Below are 15,240 nucleotides of genomic sequence, written 5' to 3'. Positions count from 1 at the left end.
CAGGCTCCCGCTGTCCCCCAGCCACCCCTTCTGCACTGTGCGCCTCCCCGGTGAAGGTCACAGCCCGTCCCTTCCATCCCTTCCATCCTTCCATCCCTCTCGTCCCCGTTGTGTTCCGTCCCCACACAGGGCCAGGGGGTTAACACCCGTCAGCTCTTCACTTCTCCGCCCCAAGTGCAGGAGGTTTTAAAGGCCTTTTAGGGCCTGTAAGGACCCGTGGGGAGAAGGCAATGGCAACCCACTCCAGTACTCTTGCCTGGAAAGTCCCATGGATGGAAGAGCCAGGTAGGCTGCAGTCCATGGGGTCACTAAAGTCGGATACGACTGAGTGACGTCACTTTCCCTTTTCACTTTCATGCATTGGAGAAGGAAATGGCAACCCACTCCAGTGTTCTTGCCTGGAGAATCCCAGGGACGGGGGAGCCTGGTGGGCTGCCGTCTATGGGGCTGCACAGAGTTGGACACGACTGAAGTGACTTAGCAGCGGCAGCAGCAAGGACCTGTGGGAGCAGCCCCTGCCAGCATCTTCAACCTCCCCTCTCCCTGACTCCTTTCACTGTCTGCGTGTCACTCATAGGCCTGCCTCAGGGCCTTTGCATTACCAGTCAGGTGGCTTTTTCAGATATTACCTCCTCCGAGAAGCCCTCCATGACCACCTCATCCTTCCATCCCTCTCGCCCCCTCCCCCCCCACTTGTTCTTTCTCGCACATCCCTGCCTGCCTTTGTCTTCCCTGCTGTGAGGGCGGGGACAGGCGTGTCTGTTCCCTGCTGGTCCCCCAGTGCTGGACACAACTTCCGAGCTCCATGAATGCGTGAATGAATGGTTGGGTGCAGCAAGAGCGAGGGTTCGGAGGGCGGACGGTCATTCAGAGGTTGGGGGGAGGGCTCCGGGCGGGCCACGTGAGACTCAGGCGCAGGAGGGGTGTGGTCGGAGCCACGGTCGGGGCTTCCTGAGAACTGCTCGCACAAGCCTGTGCCCCCTCCCTGCCTCCTTCACCTCCTCAGGGCAGCTCTGGGGTCTCGGCAGGTGGTCCGCAACATGACCTCCGAGTTCTTCGCCGCCCAGCTCCGGGCCCGGATCTCCGACAGCACCACTCACCTGGCCTCCTACTATGAGCCTGAGTTCTACACGCCGGATGGCGGGGGCACCGCCCACCTGTCGGTGGTCTCGGAGGACGGCAGCGCCGTGTCGGCCACCAGCACAATCAACCTCTAGTAGGGCTGCCGGGCGGCCGGGTGGGCCGGGGGCGGCCCGCGTGTCCCAGGAGGGTGCGCTCCACGTCGGCAGAGCGCCTCTCCAGGGAGTGTGTGTTGGTGGGCACGGGGCTGGCCGGCCCCGCTCTGACCCTGCTGGCCGGCAGCTTCGGTTCCAAGGTGCGGTCACGGGTCAGCGGGATCCTGTTCAATGATGAGATGGATGACTTCAGCTCCCCCAGCATCATCAACCAGTTCGGGGTGCCCCCCTCGCCGGCAAACTTCATCGCGCCCGGTGCGGGACGCAGGGCCTGGACGGGGGGGTGGGCTGGTGTCCCCGGGGCCGCTGACGCGCTGCTGTGTCCCCCATCTCCCCACCGGCTGCAGGCAAACAGCCGCTCTCGTCCATGTGCCCCGTGATCATCGTGGGTGAGGACGGCCAGGTCCGCATGGTGGTGGGCGCCTCCGGGGGCACCCAGATCACCACGTCCACGGCGCTGGTACGTGCCCCCCTCCTGAGTGCCCAGCCCCTTGCCCAGTGGGCCACGCTGACCCCATCCCCACACCCCCAGGCCATCATCAACAGCCTGTGGTTCGGCTATGACGCCAAAAAGGCAGTGGAGGAGCCCCGGCTTCACAATCAGCTTCTGCCCAACACCACGGTGCTGGAGAAAGGCATTGACCAGGTGGGGCGGGGCAGGGCGGGGCACCGGGTCCCGGCGGGGCGGGGGAGGGGGGGCCTAGCCCCGGCGGGGCCCCGGGCATGCGTCTCCTGATCCCCGCAGAGCAGTGGCTGCTCCCCGGCGCTCACGCCCACCGCCCGGTCTTCTCGCCCGGGGTCCAGAGAGGCCCGGGCCACCCGCGCAGATGAGCCCCAGGCGGCCCCGCGGCCCCCGGCCTGCCCATCCTGGCCCCTCAGCCCGCAGCCGCGGCCCCCGGGTGAGTGAAGCCCCCGCGGGCGACCCGCCCCGCCTGAGGCCGCGCCCCCTCTCCCGCAGGCGGTGGTCGCGGCCCTGAAGACCCGACACCACACCATCGAGGAGACGTCCACCTACATCGCCGTGGTCCAGGCCGTCGTGCGCACAGCCGGCGGCTGGGCGGCCGCCTCGGACTCCAGGAAAGGCGGGGAGCCCGCGGGCTACTGAGCGCTCCGGGGAGGAGAGGCCCGCCGGGGCGGGGGCCGGGGCTGGGACTTGGGGGGCTGGCTTCCCCTGGGGGCGGCGCAGCAGGGCAATAAATGCGGCGGCGGCGCCGGGCTCTGGGCGGTCCTGCCGGCCGGCTCCGACTCCCTGGGCTTCAGCGCTGTGTGAGGTGGGGCCGCCTGCGGGGAGGATGGAGACGGGAATCGGAGGCCTTGACAGCGCGGGCGCTGGGCCCCGCGGGGGTGGGCTGCCCCCGAGTCCTGGCACCAGGGTCGGGCCGCCCGGGACACGTCCCGGTGGCGGCCACCAGTGGGCGCGCGGCCCCGGCGATTCCTCCGCTGGTTCGGGGAACCGGAGACCGCCTCTGCTCGCCCGTGCGCTCGTGCGCTCCAGCACACTGAGGGGAAACCAGGCTCTGGGGAGACATGGGATTGGGCAAGAGACTGGGGAAACATGCTGGTCAGGGCCAGGCCCCGGGGGGCTTTCCAAGTGAGATCCAAGCTGCGATGCGCTCCAAGAAGCAGGCCTGGTTCTCTGGGATCAGTGAGCTGGAAGAGGTCCTCAGGGCCCCGAGGGTCAGGGCTTGGACAGCCGCCTGGGGTTAGGGCGGCCCTGGGTGGGAGGGGGGCACCTGGAGACCGAGCCCCCAGCCTCCTCCATGGGGCGGCCCCTCCCGCCGGCCCTCCGGGCCTCTTAACTCATCCTTGACCCAGAGTAGTGAGGTGGAAGGGGAGGTGCTGGAAAAGCGCCTGGGGAGGTGGGCAGGGCAGAGTGGGGCCCAGTTTGACAGCCCGGTAAGCATCCCCCTAAGCATCCCCCGAGGGCAGGGACGCAGCCAGGGAGGCCAGGTCTGGGCTCTCCTTGGGGAGGCAGGAAATCCTAGTGATTCCAAAATGCCCTCCAGGAAGCAGGGCTTTGCTGGGAACCGGGGAGCAGCCGTGGGGTCCTGGGAGCCCTGCATCCGAGAGATCCCCCACCCCCCAGCTCTGAGCCCTGGACTGCGGCGTCCCTGAGGTCCTCGGGGAATAGGATGGAGGTTGAGCTGCTGGTCTGAGCACGTCTCTCCTCCGTCCTCGGTTTAGCCCCAGAGGAGAGGTGACGGCTCCTTTGCAGCAGGGAAGACTGAGGCCTTGCTCCTGCAGAGGTGGGAGCTGGTCTGGAGCTCCCTGAACCCCAGCATGTGGGCAGGGCACCCCCGGTTCCCCAGGCACTGCGGAGCCCAGCTGATGGCCCCCTGGGGTCCTGGCTTCCCGTTTTTCTGCTGCCCCTCACCTCCTGGAGAGGAAGAGGAGGTCCCACCCTGACCCTGACCCGATCCTCGGTGCCCGCTGCCCGGGCCTCCCCGCAGGTGGGCTGGCTACAGCCCAGGAATGCACTCTTGCTTCCTGGTTGAGCAATGTCACTATGGTTTTGGAGTCCTTGGGGGTGGTGGGAGGAGTCCACAGCCCTTCCCACCCCGCGAGGAGGCCTGCTACCCCAGAAGTCCCTCTGGCTCAGGCTGGCAGGGGCTCCGGATGGGGCCTGGCAGACTGTGTGGCTGTGTGACTGTGTGTGTGGCTGTGTGGCTGTGTGGCCGTGTGACTATGTGGCTGTGTGGCTGTGTGGCTGTGTGTGTAGCTGTGTGACCATGTGACTGTGTGGCTGTGTGTGTGGCTATGTGGCCGTGTGGCTGTGTGGCTGTGTGACTGTGTATGTGGCTGTGTGACTGTGTGTCTGTGTGTGACTGTGTCGCTGTGTGACTGTGTCGCTGTGTGTGTGGCTGTGTGGCTGTGTGTGTGGCTGTGTGGCTGTGTGTGTGTCTGTGTATCTGTGTGTGACTGTGTGGCTGTGTGACTGTCGCTGTGTGTGTGGCTGTGTAGCTGTGTGTGTGGCTGTGTGACTGTGTGGCTGTGTGTGTGGCTGTGTGACTGTGTGTCTGTGTGTGACTGTGTCGCTGTGTGACTGTGTGGCTGTGTGTGTGACTGTGTGGCTGTGTGGCTGTGTCACTGTGTGGCTGTGTGGCTGTGTGTGTGGCTGTGTGGCTGTGTGTCTGTGTGTGACTGTGTGGCTGTGTGTGTGGCTGTGTAGCTGTGTGTGTGGCTGTGTGACTGTGTGGCTGTGTAGCTGTGTGACTGTGTAGCTGTGTGTGTGGCTGTGTGGCTGTGTGTGTGGCTGTGTGGCTGTGTGTGTGACTGTGTGGCTGTGTGTGTGGCTGTGTGGCTGTGTGTGTGGCTGTGTGTGTGGCTGTGTGGCTGTGTGTGTGGCTGTGTGGCTGTGTGTGTGGCTGTGTCGCTGTGTGTGTGGCTGTGTGGCTGTGTGTGACTGTGTGACTGTGTGGCTGTGTGTGTGGCTGTGTGGCTGTGTGTGTCGCTGTGTGTGTGGCTGTGTAGCTGTGTGTGTGGCTGTGTGAATGTGTGGCTGTGTGTGTGACTGTGTGGCTGTGTGTGTGGCTGTGTGACTGTGTGTCTGTGTGACTGTGTGTCTGTGTGTGACTGGCTGTGTGACTGTGTCGCTGTGTGTGTGGCTGTGTCACTGTGTGGCTGTGTGACTGTGTGTGTGACTGTGTGACTGTGTGTGTGACTGTGTGGCTATGTGTGTGGCTGTGTGTGTGGCTGTGTGGCTGTGTGTGTGGCTGTGTGTGACTGTGTGGCTGTGTGACTTTGTGGCTGTGTGACTGTGTGGCTGTGTAACTGTGTGGCTGTGTGTCTGACTGTGTGGCTGTGTGGCTGTGTGGGCATATACCTCTCTCTGCCTCAGTATCTCTGCTGTGCCTGGAGGGGTAGAGAGACCAGGGGGCAGCAAAGCTCAGCTGGGAAGGAAGCCAGGGTACTTTGGGGGTGGGGGGGCTGGAAGTCCAGTCCCCAGGCCCTGCACCCTCTGTGTCCTGATGAGCTGGTCAAGGGGGCACCTCAGGGTACCTGCTCTCCCAGCTGGGCACCCTGAGGCCTGGACTGGGCAGGGTGCGGGCTGGTGTCCTCAGGGGAGGAGGCGCTCTCAGTTCAGGAAGAGGGAAGCGGACACACTGCCCCTAGGGGTGGGTAGAGATGCAGGTGCAAGGGAAGGCCCCTCCCCGAGGCCCAGTGGTGTTTCCAGGACCACAGGCCCCAGGGTGGACCATCCGGTGGGCGCTGGGTGCAGGCCCCATCTGCCTCCCCCGTGCAGACACTTCCCCTGAACAGATGGGGACGCTGAGCCCCTTCCTGAGCACCCCCACCTCCCTCTTAAGCTTCAGCTGAGCTGGGACCTGAGCTCCGGTCCTGAGTGACCCTACCTGGGTCCCTCTTCCACTGTGCCCGTGTGCCCTGCAGCCCCAGGGTCCTCTGGGTCTGGAGATGCTGAGGTGAGCGGCTTCTGGGGGGCGGGGGCCACGAATGGGGGCAAGTTGGGGCTCTGTCCCATCCCCCTGCCCCTCTGAACCTGACCCCGGAAGGGTCCTCTACTGTCCTGGCTTTGCTGGGAGCCGGGGATCAGCCATGGGGTCCTGGGAGCCCTGCACCCCAGCTCCCCCTGGGAGCCAAGTTGGCACCAAGTCCTTGCATGTATGGGCCGGTGTATCCCCTGGGTGCTGGCAGTTGGTGGGAGGGGTGGCTGGGGGAACGGCAGAGAGAGAGTTAACAACAGCCGCTGACTTCTCTCTGGAAGGAAAAACTCCCCATAAACGCCCTGCTGCCTGGCATCCTGCCAGGGCCAAGACAGAGGCTAAAACTGGAAGTCCCGGCGGGTGGCCAGCTCTACCTCTGCAGTGGACGCTTGAAGACGGAGCAGCCCCGCGGCCAGCCATCTGTCCACACAGCCACCATCCACCTGGCTGCCTGCTGCTCATCTGGAAACCTCTGTCTGTCCACTCACCCGATTCTGTCTGTCTGATCCTCCTCCGTCCCACCGTCTGGCTGTTCGCCCACTTGTCTGTCTGCGGCCCCCCGTCTGGTGTCCACCTGTCCTGTCACCTGTGAGTCCGTCTGCTCACCTTGTCCATTCAGCCGCCTGCCTCCCTGTGCACCTCCCTGCCCGCCGACTGCGTGCCCACCTGCTTCCCCTCTCCCCTGGGCCACAGAGCCATGGCCCAGGGCCGTGGGGCCGCGGTCAGCCTGGTTCTGCTGGGGCTGGCACTGGCGCTGGCCATCATCGTGCCTGCCGTGGTCGTCTCTCGGCACCGCGTCCACTGTGGCCCCCAGGCCTTTGCCCATGCCGCGGTCGCTGCAGACTCCAAAACCTGCTCAGACATTGGGCGGTGAGTAAGAGGTGGGTGGGAACTGGGTGGGCCTTGGCGCTGTCCCCTCCCGGAGACTGTGTGGCCAGCAGCGAGAGTGTGGAGGAGACACGTGTGTGTGTGTGAGTGTGTGTCTGTGTCTGTGTGCGTGCTGGCGTGTGGCGGCCGTGCGGGTTTGGGGGAAGCGGCCCCAGGGCCCTTGCACAGACCGGTAGCAGATGTGCATGGGGGCAGACAGGGTCCAGGGTAGCCAGCGTGCGGGCAGAGCGGAGGTGGCGTGTGAGACTGGTCCAAGCTGCAGGCCCGGGAGGTCCAGCGGGGACACTGCCGCAGTGTCTGGCCCTCGCTGACCCCAGTGATGCGCCCGGCACCTTCAGGGAGGCCCTGACCGTTTTCCAAGGCTGTGTCTTCTCCAGGACGTGGGTGAGGGGGGCGCCGGCTTCATGTGTGAGGACTGGCCACCATGGTGCGCTCAGTGATGCCTGGGAGCAAGCTCCCCGTCCTGGCCCCGGGAAACCCGCCCCCGATGGCACCGTGTCCCCCCATGGCCTCCCCTCTGCATGTCAGGGCTTGGAGCCAGGCCAGCAGCTGGCAGAGCGACTGGTGCTTGCTGGGCAGGGTAAGGGGGCCATGGAGAGGGGCCCCAGCTGGCGTTTCCCGACTGGCTGGACCTTCTTCCAGGAAGCCCAGCCCATGGAGGCTTCCCACCAGGACGCCCCTCCTGGCCCCTGCCCCACTACCCAGCTGGGGCTGTGGGAGCCTGGGCTAGCACCCGCCTCCCTGCCGGCTCCATCTGCTTCCCAGAATGTGTGCCTCAAGGGCTATGGTCAGGCTCAGAAGCGCTTTGTGATCCGAAAGGGACAGCCCTGGACCGAGGGGCACGGTGGCCGAGCCGCTGTCCCCGGGCCCTGCCGGGCCGAGGGCGTCCGTGCCCCCTCCGTCTTGCGGCCGCCCCTCCTCCCGGCTCTCTCCCTCTTTCCCTTCCTCCCGTTGTCTGCCGTCTGGCCCTGCCCCCTCCCTCAAGGATGACAGGGACAAGTCAGGGGGTAGGCTGCTTGGTCTCTGGAGGGGGCTCCCAGGGGGCAGGAGGGGAATGAATCCCCCCGAGAAGTGCTGCGCCCCCCTCCCCGACCCTGAACCCATATTTACACAGATGCAGACCAGCTGGGCCCTGCTGGCTCAGCAGCAAAGAATCCGCCTGCAGTGTGGGAGACCCGGGTTCAATCCCTGGGTTGGGACTATCCCCTGGAGGAGGACATGGCAACCCACTCCAGTATTCTTGCCTGGAAAATCCCAAGGACAGAGGAGCCTGGCGGGCTACAGTCCGTGGGGTCACAAAAAGTCGGACATGACTGAGTGACTAAACAAAAAAAAGTCAGGGGGACTTCCCTGGTGGTCCAGTGGCTAAGACTATGCTTCCAGCGCAGGGGTCAGGGTTCAATCCCTGTTCAGGGAATTAGATCTCACAGGCTGCAACTAAGAGTTCATGTGTCACAATTAAACAACGTCCTGCGTGTCCTGCAGCTAAGACCCAGCGCATAAATACATAAGTTAAAAAAAAGAAAAGGGGCTTCAGCGTCAGAACCTCTGATGAGGACGCGGCCCCCAGGGGTGGGGGGCTGCTATCACGGATCTCTGAGGGGAGGCCCAGGCTCACCGTGTGCCCCCAAGTCTTTGCACAGGGTTAAGGGTTTGGGGTCTGTGCTCTGCAGCCGCCACTGGTGAAGAAGCGGATGTGGTTTCCTTCCCAATTGTTTTCTGTTCTTATTAAGCTGTGACTCCACTTCCTGCTGCAGTTCTCAGAAGTCAGAGAGATGGGAGGGAACCTGGAGCTGCCCCAGCTGCCGTGGGACGGGGGCGACTCCAGGGCCCTCCCCTCACTATGCTGCCAGGGTGTCTGCCTCCTGTGTCTTCTCCCCGCACCAGGTCTCCTCCTTCCACCCTGTGAGCACCGGGTTCTCTGGGAGAACCTCCAGGGAGACTTGAGGGTCAGCGGTGACTCCTCGGCTTTGTGACCACTTGGAAATGCCACCCAGGGCCCCCAGGGGAGGCTTCATTGTTCCACTTCACGTCCGAGGGATCTAGGGAGGGTGGTGTCTTCCCAGGGTCCCCACCCTCCACCCAGAACCCCGGTGCCTGCCCAGCCCCTGAGGGTCGATCGTAAAGGCCAGAGCTTCACTGGCCCTTTGCGTTGTCTCTGAATCCCAGTTCCCTCGCGATGCAGTGTCCCCAGTGAGATGAGGAAAGGACCTCTGTGGGCTGGGCTCCCCAGGCTGCTGAGACGGGCAGAGGGGCGGGCCCAGCCTCCGGGAGGACCAGGGAGGACAGCCACAGGGGCGCTTTGTCGACTGAGAAGCACCTTGCATGTGGCCAGGGGCAGTGTGAAGGATGTCGCTATTTGCAACCTGTAGAGTGCAGTGGGTCTGCAAGCCGCTGGACCTGAGAGGACAGCCTGGTGTGGTCTCTGAACTAACCTGCGGTGTGGTGGCAGCCGGCAGGCCACCCAGCTGTGCCCACTCCCCAGTGAAGGCTGGCAGAGCAAGCCCGGGGTGGGAAGGCAGGGGCCGAGGAGCCTGGCTGCTTACTCAGCGCCCGGTCCCCCAGAGCCATTCTCCAGCAGCGCGGCTCGCCCGTGGACGCCGCCATCGCGGCTCTGGTCTGCACCGGAGTCGTCAACCCCCAGAGCATGGGCCTGGGTGGAGGGGTCATCTTCACTATCTACAACGCCACCACAGGTGAGTCCTCTCGGGACCCCCGTGGGGAGGATGGGCTTGGCCCCAGGTGGAAAAGCACCAGAGGGCGTGGCCGACCGGCCTGCCCGCCCCGCCCCTTCACGGCCTCACCACGCCCACCCTGCTGAGCCCATCCCAGAAGCTAGCACAGGGGCCCAGAGCCCGGCCCGGGCTGTCGTGGTGTGCGGCGAGGCCTGGCAGCCTCCGGGGCACCCCAGACACCCCGCACGTCCTGCCCAACCCCAGGGAAGGTGGAAGTCATCAACGCCAGGGAGACCGTGCCCTCCAGCCCCATCCCGGCTCTGCTGGACCAGTGTGAACAAGCCCAGCCTCTGGGCACAGGTGAGACCCTGAAGGGCCACCTCCCCCCACCTCTGCCCCACCCCACCAGGCCACTGGGTTAGAACCTCCCACCCCAAACGGACAGTGCGCCTCTTGGACCGGCTGAGACACCCTGGCACTTGAGGGGCGGCAGCTGAGGATGGGGAGCCCCCGTGGAGATTCTAACCCCCGGGCTGGGGCTGTTTTCCTGGGGGAGGGCTCTCTGAGTTGGGAGGGGTGATACAAGCAGTGACCACTTCAAAGGCCCCTGAGGGTTCGGTGGAGATGGGTTGGTAGACTGGGGCTGGTGGGCGGGGCTGGTGGGCAGGGTTGGGGCCAGTTTCCCTGAGCCCCAGGGGCCTGGTCATGGACTTTGTGCAGAAGTCCATGGGGATCAAGGGGGTTCAAGTGGAGAGGAATGTGCTTCCACGTGGGCTGCAGAAAGCTCGCTCAGGCTGCCATGGCTGGGAGGGGCCAGGCGGCCGAGAGTGAGCTGATGGAGAGCCCCTGGGGCCGAGGGCACAGGTGGCCCCGGGGGCAGGGCTTGACACCCCATGCCGTGCAGGCGCCCAGTGGATCGGGGTGCCCGGGGAGCTCCGCGGCTACGCTGAGGCCCACCGCCGCCACGGCCGCCTGCCCTGGGCGCAGCTGTTCATGCCCACCATCGCGCTGCTCCGGGGGGGCTTCCGCGTGCCCACCGTCCTCGCCAGCTTCCTGCATAGCCCATTCCTGCGCCCCTCCCTTAGGGAGTCATCCCTGAGGTGAGTGCTGATGGAGGCCCAGGGCCCCTCCTCAGCCCCTTTTCCAGCTGGAGGGTCTACCCTGGAGGCAGGGTGGGGCGGGGGCCTTGGATGATTAGCAAGTCCTGGTCTCAGCTCACAGCCCTCCGCCTCCTCCTCATCGGAGGGCTCCGGCCAGAGGGAGTTTATGCCCAGGTGATGGGGCTCCCGGGGCACAGATCTGGGCTCTGCACAACCCCTCCCCTGCACTGTCCTGTCCTCTCCCCGACCACTGCCCCACCCCTGCACTCTTCCCTCCCTCCTTCCCCTCTGCCCTTCCCCCTCTCACGCTTTGGGCCCACCCAGGCTGCCCACTGACCAGTCCTCCAGGAGGGCAGGACCTCAGGCCTGGCAGGGGGTGTGGCCTCCCCGGGACCCGATGATGAGACATGAGGGGTGGCAGCCCCACCCAGTCCTGGAGAACCCGCACCCCCCCACCCCCATGTCCACCACAGCCCCACAGGACCGCGGACCAGGACTGCCTCCCGTAGGGTCAGAAGTGTGGCCACCCTCCAGGACCTGGCCCCCGCTGAGGCCGCCCCCCACCCCCCAGGCAGCTCTTCTTCAATGGGACAGAACCCTTGAGGTCTCAGGACCCACTGCCATGGCCCATGCTGGCCGACACCCTGGAGACCGTGGCCGCAGAAGGCGCAGAGTCCCTCTACACAGGGCGGCTGGGCCAGCTGCTGCTGGAGGACATCGCCAAGGAAGGTCAGCGTGCAAGGTCCCACTGCCTTGCCCAGCCAGAGAAAGAGGGGTCTGGGCGCCGGGGCTGAGGAAGGGCCAGTGGCTCCCAGCTAAGAGGCTGTTCCTTAATCCTGCCCGCTGCTGGGCTCAGGGACCTGTGGTCAACACCCCTGAGGGCACAGGACCCCATGGGTCGGGCCTTGACACGGGAGCTATTGGTGGTCACGGGGGCTCCTGGCCCGGAGCTGGCCCCGCTCAGAGGCTAGTTTGCCTCCCCCATCTTCCCCTGCTTGCTTTCCACTCTGCCCATCTCCGGTCTGCCCACCCATTCCCCAGCCCCGAGCCACTGCCCGCAGACCCAGCATCGCCACCCTGCCCCAGGGCCTGGAAAGTTGGGGGGTGAGGGGAGCCCCGCTGTGTGACCCGGGACCCCTGGCTGACACTGTGCCTCCGTTTCCCTGTCTGTACACGGAGTCATCCCCACCTCGCCCAGGTAGTCGACTGACCCTGCAGGACTTGGCATCCTTCCAGCCTGAGGTGGCAGCCGCCCTGGCCATGCCGCTGGGGGACTACACCCTGTACTCACCGCCGCCGCCTGCTGGGGGCGCCATTCTCAGCTTTGTCCTCAACGTTCTCAAAGGTGAGCAACCCCGCCAGGAGTCCGGGACTGAGGGACGGGCAGGGGAGCAGTGTGATCCAGAGCGGGCCTGGGGGCGGCTAAGGCTCTGCAGGGGCGCCTGCCGTCATCTTCCTGTGGAGCTCCCCCCCACGCCGGGGGACCCCGACCCGGGGCAGAGGAGCAGGTGGTGAGCTCCCCGTCGAGTGTGTGCACCCAGGCCTGAGGCCCAGCCTACAGCAGCCTGCAGGGTGGTGGCGGGGGCCCCGGCCGTGTCCAGGGCCAGGACTGTCCAATGCTGACTACGTTCTCCTGGGCTGCCGCTAACAAATGATCACCAATCACCAAAACCTGCTGGCTTAGACCACAAGAAGTTTATTCTCTGCTAGTTCTGGAGGCCAGAAGTTCAGAATCAAGGTGTCCACAGGGCCACTTCCCTCCAGGGCCGGTTGGCGGGGGGAGCATTTGATTTTTGCCCCTTCTAGCTTCTGGTGGCTGCGTCTGGTCAGCATCTGTGACCACACGGCCTCCCTGTCCTGCGCGTCTGTTTTACGAGAATGTCTTACATTTAGCACCCACCGGATAACCCGCTCAAGAGCCTTCACTTACTGACATGATTGCCACACAAGGGGACACTCTCCCGTGGAGGGGCAGCACTCACAGGTCCTGGGAGTTAGGACGCGGAGTCCGGACCCACTGCGCGGCATGCCCCCCACCTGCGCCCACCCCCTCCCCCAGGGTTCAACTTTTCCGCTGAGTCGGTGGCCGGGCTGGAGGGGAGAGTGAACTTGTACCATCACCTTGTGGAGACGCTCAAGTTCGCTGGGGGGCAGAGGTGGCGGCTGTGGGACCCTCGAAGCCACCCAGAGGTCCAGGTGAGGGGTCCCGGGCTGGTGGGCAGCCCCCGTCCCCGCCCCAGGGCTCAGGGTCAGGCCAGTGAGCGCCCTGCCCGCAGACCTCGGGCGCCAGGCAGGTGAGGCCAGAGGGAGGTGAACACGGGAGGGCCTGGCAGTGGCCCGGGCAGGGAAGGCGCGGTCGGTCTGAGGACAGCAGGGCGCCGGGAGGGCCGCGGGGGCTCCCTCAGGGGTCCCTCCGCTGCGTGGGCCCCTCCCGGGCGCTCTCGGACCCCCTCACCTGTCCGCCCTCCCCAGAACGCCTCCCGGGACCTGCTGGGGGAGGCCCTGGCCCAGCGCATCCGCCAGCAGATGGACGCCCGGGGTGACCACCCGCTCGACCACTACAGCCTGGCCGGGGCCTGGACCCACAGGATGGGCACGGCCCACGTGTCCGTGCTGGGCGAGGACGGCAGCGCCGTGGCCGCCACCAGCACCGTCAACACGCCGTGCGTGGGCCCGCGGTGGGCGGGGCGGGGCGGGGCCGGGAGGGCCTGAGGGCGGAGCCAAGGAGGCCCGGGGGCGGGGCCGGGGCCCCGGGGCGGGGCCAGGGAGGGCCTGAGGGCGGAGCCAAGGAGGCCCGGGGGCGGGGTTGGGGCCCCGGGGCGGGGCCAGGGAGGGCCTGAGGGCGGAGCCAAGGCGATCCGGGGGCGGGGCGGGGCCAGGGAGCCTATGGGCGGAGCCAAGGTGGGGTGGGGCGGGGCGGGGCGCGCGGCCCCTGAAGCGAGGGGCTCCTGTACGGCCACGTGAGTCGGGAGCCCGCAGCCGGCGCCCAGCCCCGCCTCTGTCCGCAGCTTTGGAGCCATGGTGTACTCACCACGCACGGGCATCCTTCTCAACAACGAGCTTCTGGACCTGTGCTGGCGGCACTCACAGGGCTCCAGAGCCACCCCCCCGCCCGGTGAGCACAGGGCCACCCCCAGCCCCGGGTGAGGGAAGGCGAGCCGGTCTGGCGTCGGTGGATCGTGCATCGGTAGACGGAGACGGAGCGGGCGGCCCTGGGGGGCTGGCTGGGAAGCAAGGCTGCCCTGACCCCTGTCCGGCCCCCAGCTCCAGGTGAGCGGCCCCCGTCGTCCATGGCTCCTTCCATCTTGGTCAGCACAGCCCGGGGGTCGAAGCTGGTGATCGGCGGGGCTGGCGGGGAACTCATCATCTCTGCGGTGGCCCAGGTGAGTCTGGGGGCTCCCGGCTGGAACGCGCCCTCGCTGGGCGGCCCTGCTATCCCCGGAGGGGTTGGGGAGGATGGCTGGTACCCGCCGCCTCCCTCCCTGCGTGGTCCTCTCCCCTGCAGGCCATCGTGAACAAGCTGTGGCTGGGCTTTGACCTGCAAGCCGCCATCAAGGCCCCCATCCTGCACGTGGACAGCAAGGGCCAGGTGGAGTTCGAGCCCAGCTTCAGCCAGGTGAGGCAGACACCTCCATGCCTGCCTTCAGAGCCTGGGGGTGGGGCCTCAGCTCCTGTATGCCTTGGGCCAGGTCTCCACGCATCTCCAGGGTGTCTGTGAAGGGTCACAGACGGGCAAGCATGGGGACCAGACTGCCAGGCAGGGCACTTGGCCCCTCAGACACCAATACCTGGGCCCTGACGCCCCCAGTTCTACAGACACACCGTCTCAGCCCTGAGCCTTGAGGACCACTGGGGCTTGCCTGTGTCCTTGGACTCGTGGGTCTTCAGAAGCCTCCAGTGATTCCTCCACCAGCAGGGCCCTGGGGAGTCTGCCTGCCACGTCCCTGGCATCCGGGATCCCCCGTGTCCTCGGGTGGGTGTTGAGAGAATGGGTCCCAAGCTGCTAGTAGCATGGCAGCAGGGCCATTCCTCCTGATGTTGAGTTCTTAAGCATGGAGGACCTGGGGCTCCAAAGGGCCCAGGCTCTGCCTTCCACAGGCTTTGCTTTCCAGACCCTCAGAACTGAGTCCCCCACGGCCACCTACCTTCTCCACTGAAGCTCTGGACTCCTCTGGGGTCACACTGAGGCCCCTGGTGTCCTCAACCCAGGACAGAAGTGGGCCTATGTCTTGGGGTCCTTGCAGATGGGATCACATCCTCCCGTCATCCTCCCTGGAGCCGGGCTTCTGCTCTGGGGCCTGTGGAGTGGGAGGCCACAGACTCTGTGTCCTGCAGACGAGGTTGCGTCCAGCACTCCTCTGTCCTTACCCAGACCCGCGCCCCAACTCCTGTCCGGGTTGGGGTGCTCAGCTCCCTGCTTGGGCCCCATCCCCTCTGTGACTGGCCGGCCGCCTCTCCCCTCCAGGAGGTTCAGAAGGGGCTGCAGGACCGGGGCCAAGAGCAGAGCAAGAGGCCCTTCTTCCTGAACGTGGTCCAGGCCGTGTCCCAGGACGGGGCCTGTGTGCACGCCGTGGCGGACCCACGGAAGGGCGGTGAGGCCTCAGGCTACTGAAAGGCTGCTCCCTCCCGATTTGGGGTCCTGCTCCATGTGCACCCGGCTGGCCTGGCCCAGGGGACTGAGCGCTCCGGCAGAGATCTGGGCCTCTGGGCCGGACGGTCGGCCTGGGGCTGCAAAGAGGTGGACAGCCCAGCAGATGGACGGCTGTGGGGGCCGAGTCTCCCCTCACAGAGCCCTGGCCCTGGCCACTCCAGGCCTCACCCGTGACTGTGCCCCCGCCCCCTGGAAGCCCCGCTTCCCACCTGTGTATCCTCCGGTCCGAGATTAAAGAAGAGACTGCAC

The 15,240-nt window shown here is 66.0% G+C and overlaps 2 protein-coding genes across 11 annotated transcripts in view; both read left to right on the top strand.

The window, feature by feature from the left end:
- Positions 1-6,095, top strand: part of LOC129542466 (glutathione hydrolase 1 proenzyme) — a 27,286-nt gene extending 21,191 nt beyond the window's left edge. For 2 of the 7 annotated variants that reach the window (XM_088828364.1, XM_088828360.1), the window contains 5 exons: positions 1,029-1,216; positions 1,363-1,490; positions 1,583-1,881; positions 2,194-5,656; positions 5,959-6,095. In XM_088828364.1, the coding sequence (XP_088684490.1) occupies positions 1,029-1,216; positions 1,363-1,490; positions 1,583-1,881; positions 2,194-2,340 (762 nt within the window). In that variant the 3' untranslated portion in view covers positions 2,341-5,656; positions 5,959-6,095. Of the gene's footprint in view, positions 1-1,006; positions 1,217-1,362; positions 1,491-1,582; positions 1,882-2,193; positions 5,658-5,958 lie in introns of those variants that run through there. The other 5 variants (XM_088828362.1, XM_055404894.2, XM_088828365.1 and 2 more) reach the window with 5 other exon arrangements.
- On the top strand, positions 5,666-15,240 carry GGT5 (gamma-glutamyltransferase 5). Of its 4 annotated transcripts, none has more exons than XM_055404870.2 (13): positions 5,666-6,265; positions 6,371-6,547; positions 9,131-9,261; positions 9,505-9,600; positions 10,145-10,340; positions 10,912-11,069; positions 11,539-11,685; positions 12,400-12,536; positions 12,813-13,003; positions 13,349-13,455; positions 13,605-13,723; positions 13,846-13,956; positions 14,585-15,240. In XM_055404870.2, the coding sequence occupies exons 1-13, from the start codon at positions 5,688-5,690 to the stop codon at positions 14,864-14,866; spliced, it is 2,430 nt and encodes an 809-aa protein (XP_055260845.2). In that variant the 5' UTR covers positions 5,666-5,687; the 3' UTR covers positions 14,867-15,240. The 4 variants fall into 4 exon arrangements, with proteins under 4 accessions (XP_055260845.2, XP_055260847.2, XP_055260849.2 ...); XM_055404872.2 differs by having other exon boundaries at positions 14,149-14,727; XM_055404874.2 differs by having other exon boundaries at positions 5,667-6,265; positions 14,453-14,727.

This window comes from Moschus berezovskii, chromosome 19 (genome assembly GCF_049115385.1).
Source record: "Moschus berezovskii isolate FMDL1 chromosome 19, NW_MosBer_1.0, whole genome shotgun sequence".
In the NCBI taxonomy this organism is placed as follows: domain Eukaryota; kingdom Metazoa; phylum Chordata; class Mammalia; order Artiodactyla; family Moschidae; genus Moschus; species Moschus berezovskii.
Note: the sequence above shows the minus strand (reverse complement) of the source record. Positions and strands in the feature narration are given on the sequence as shown.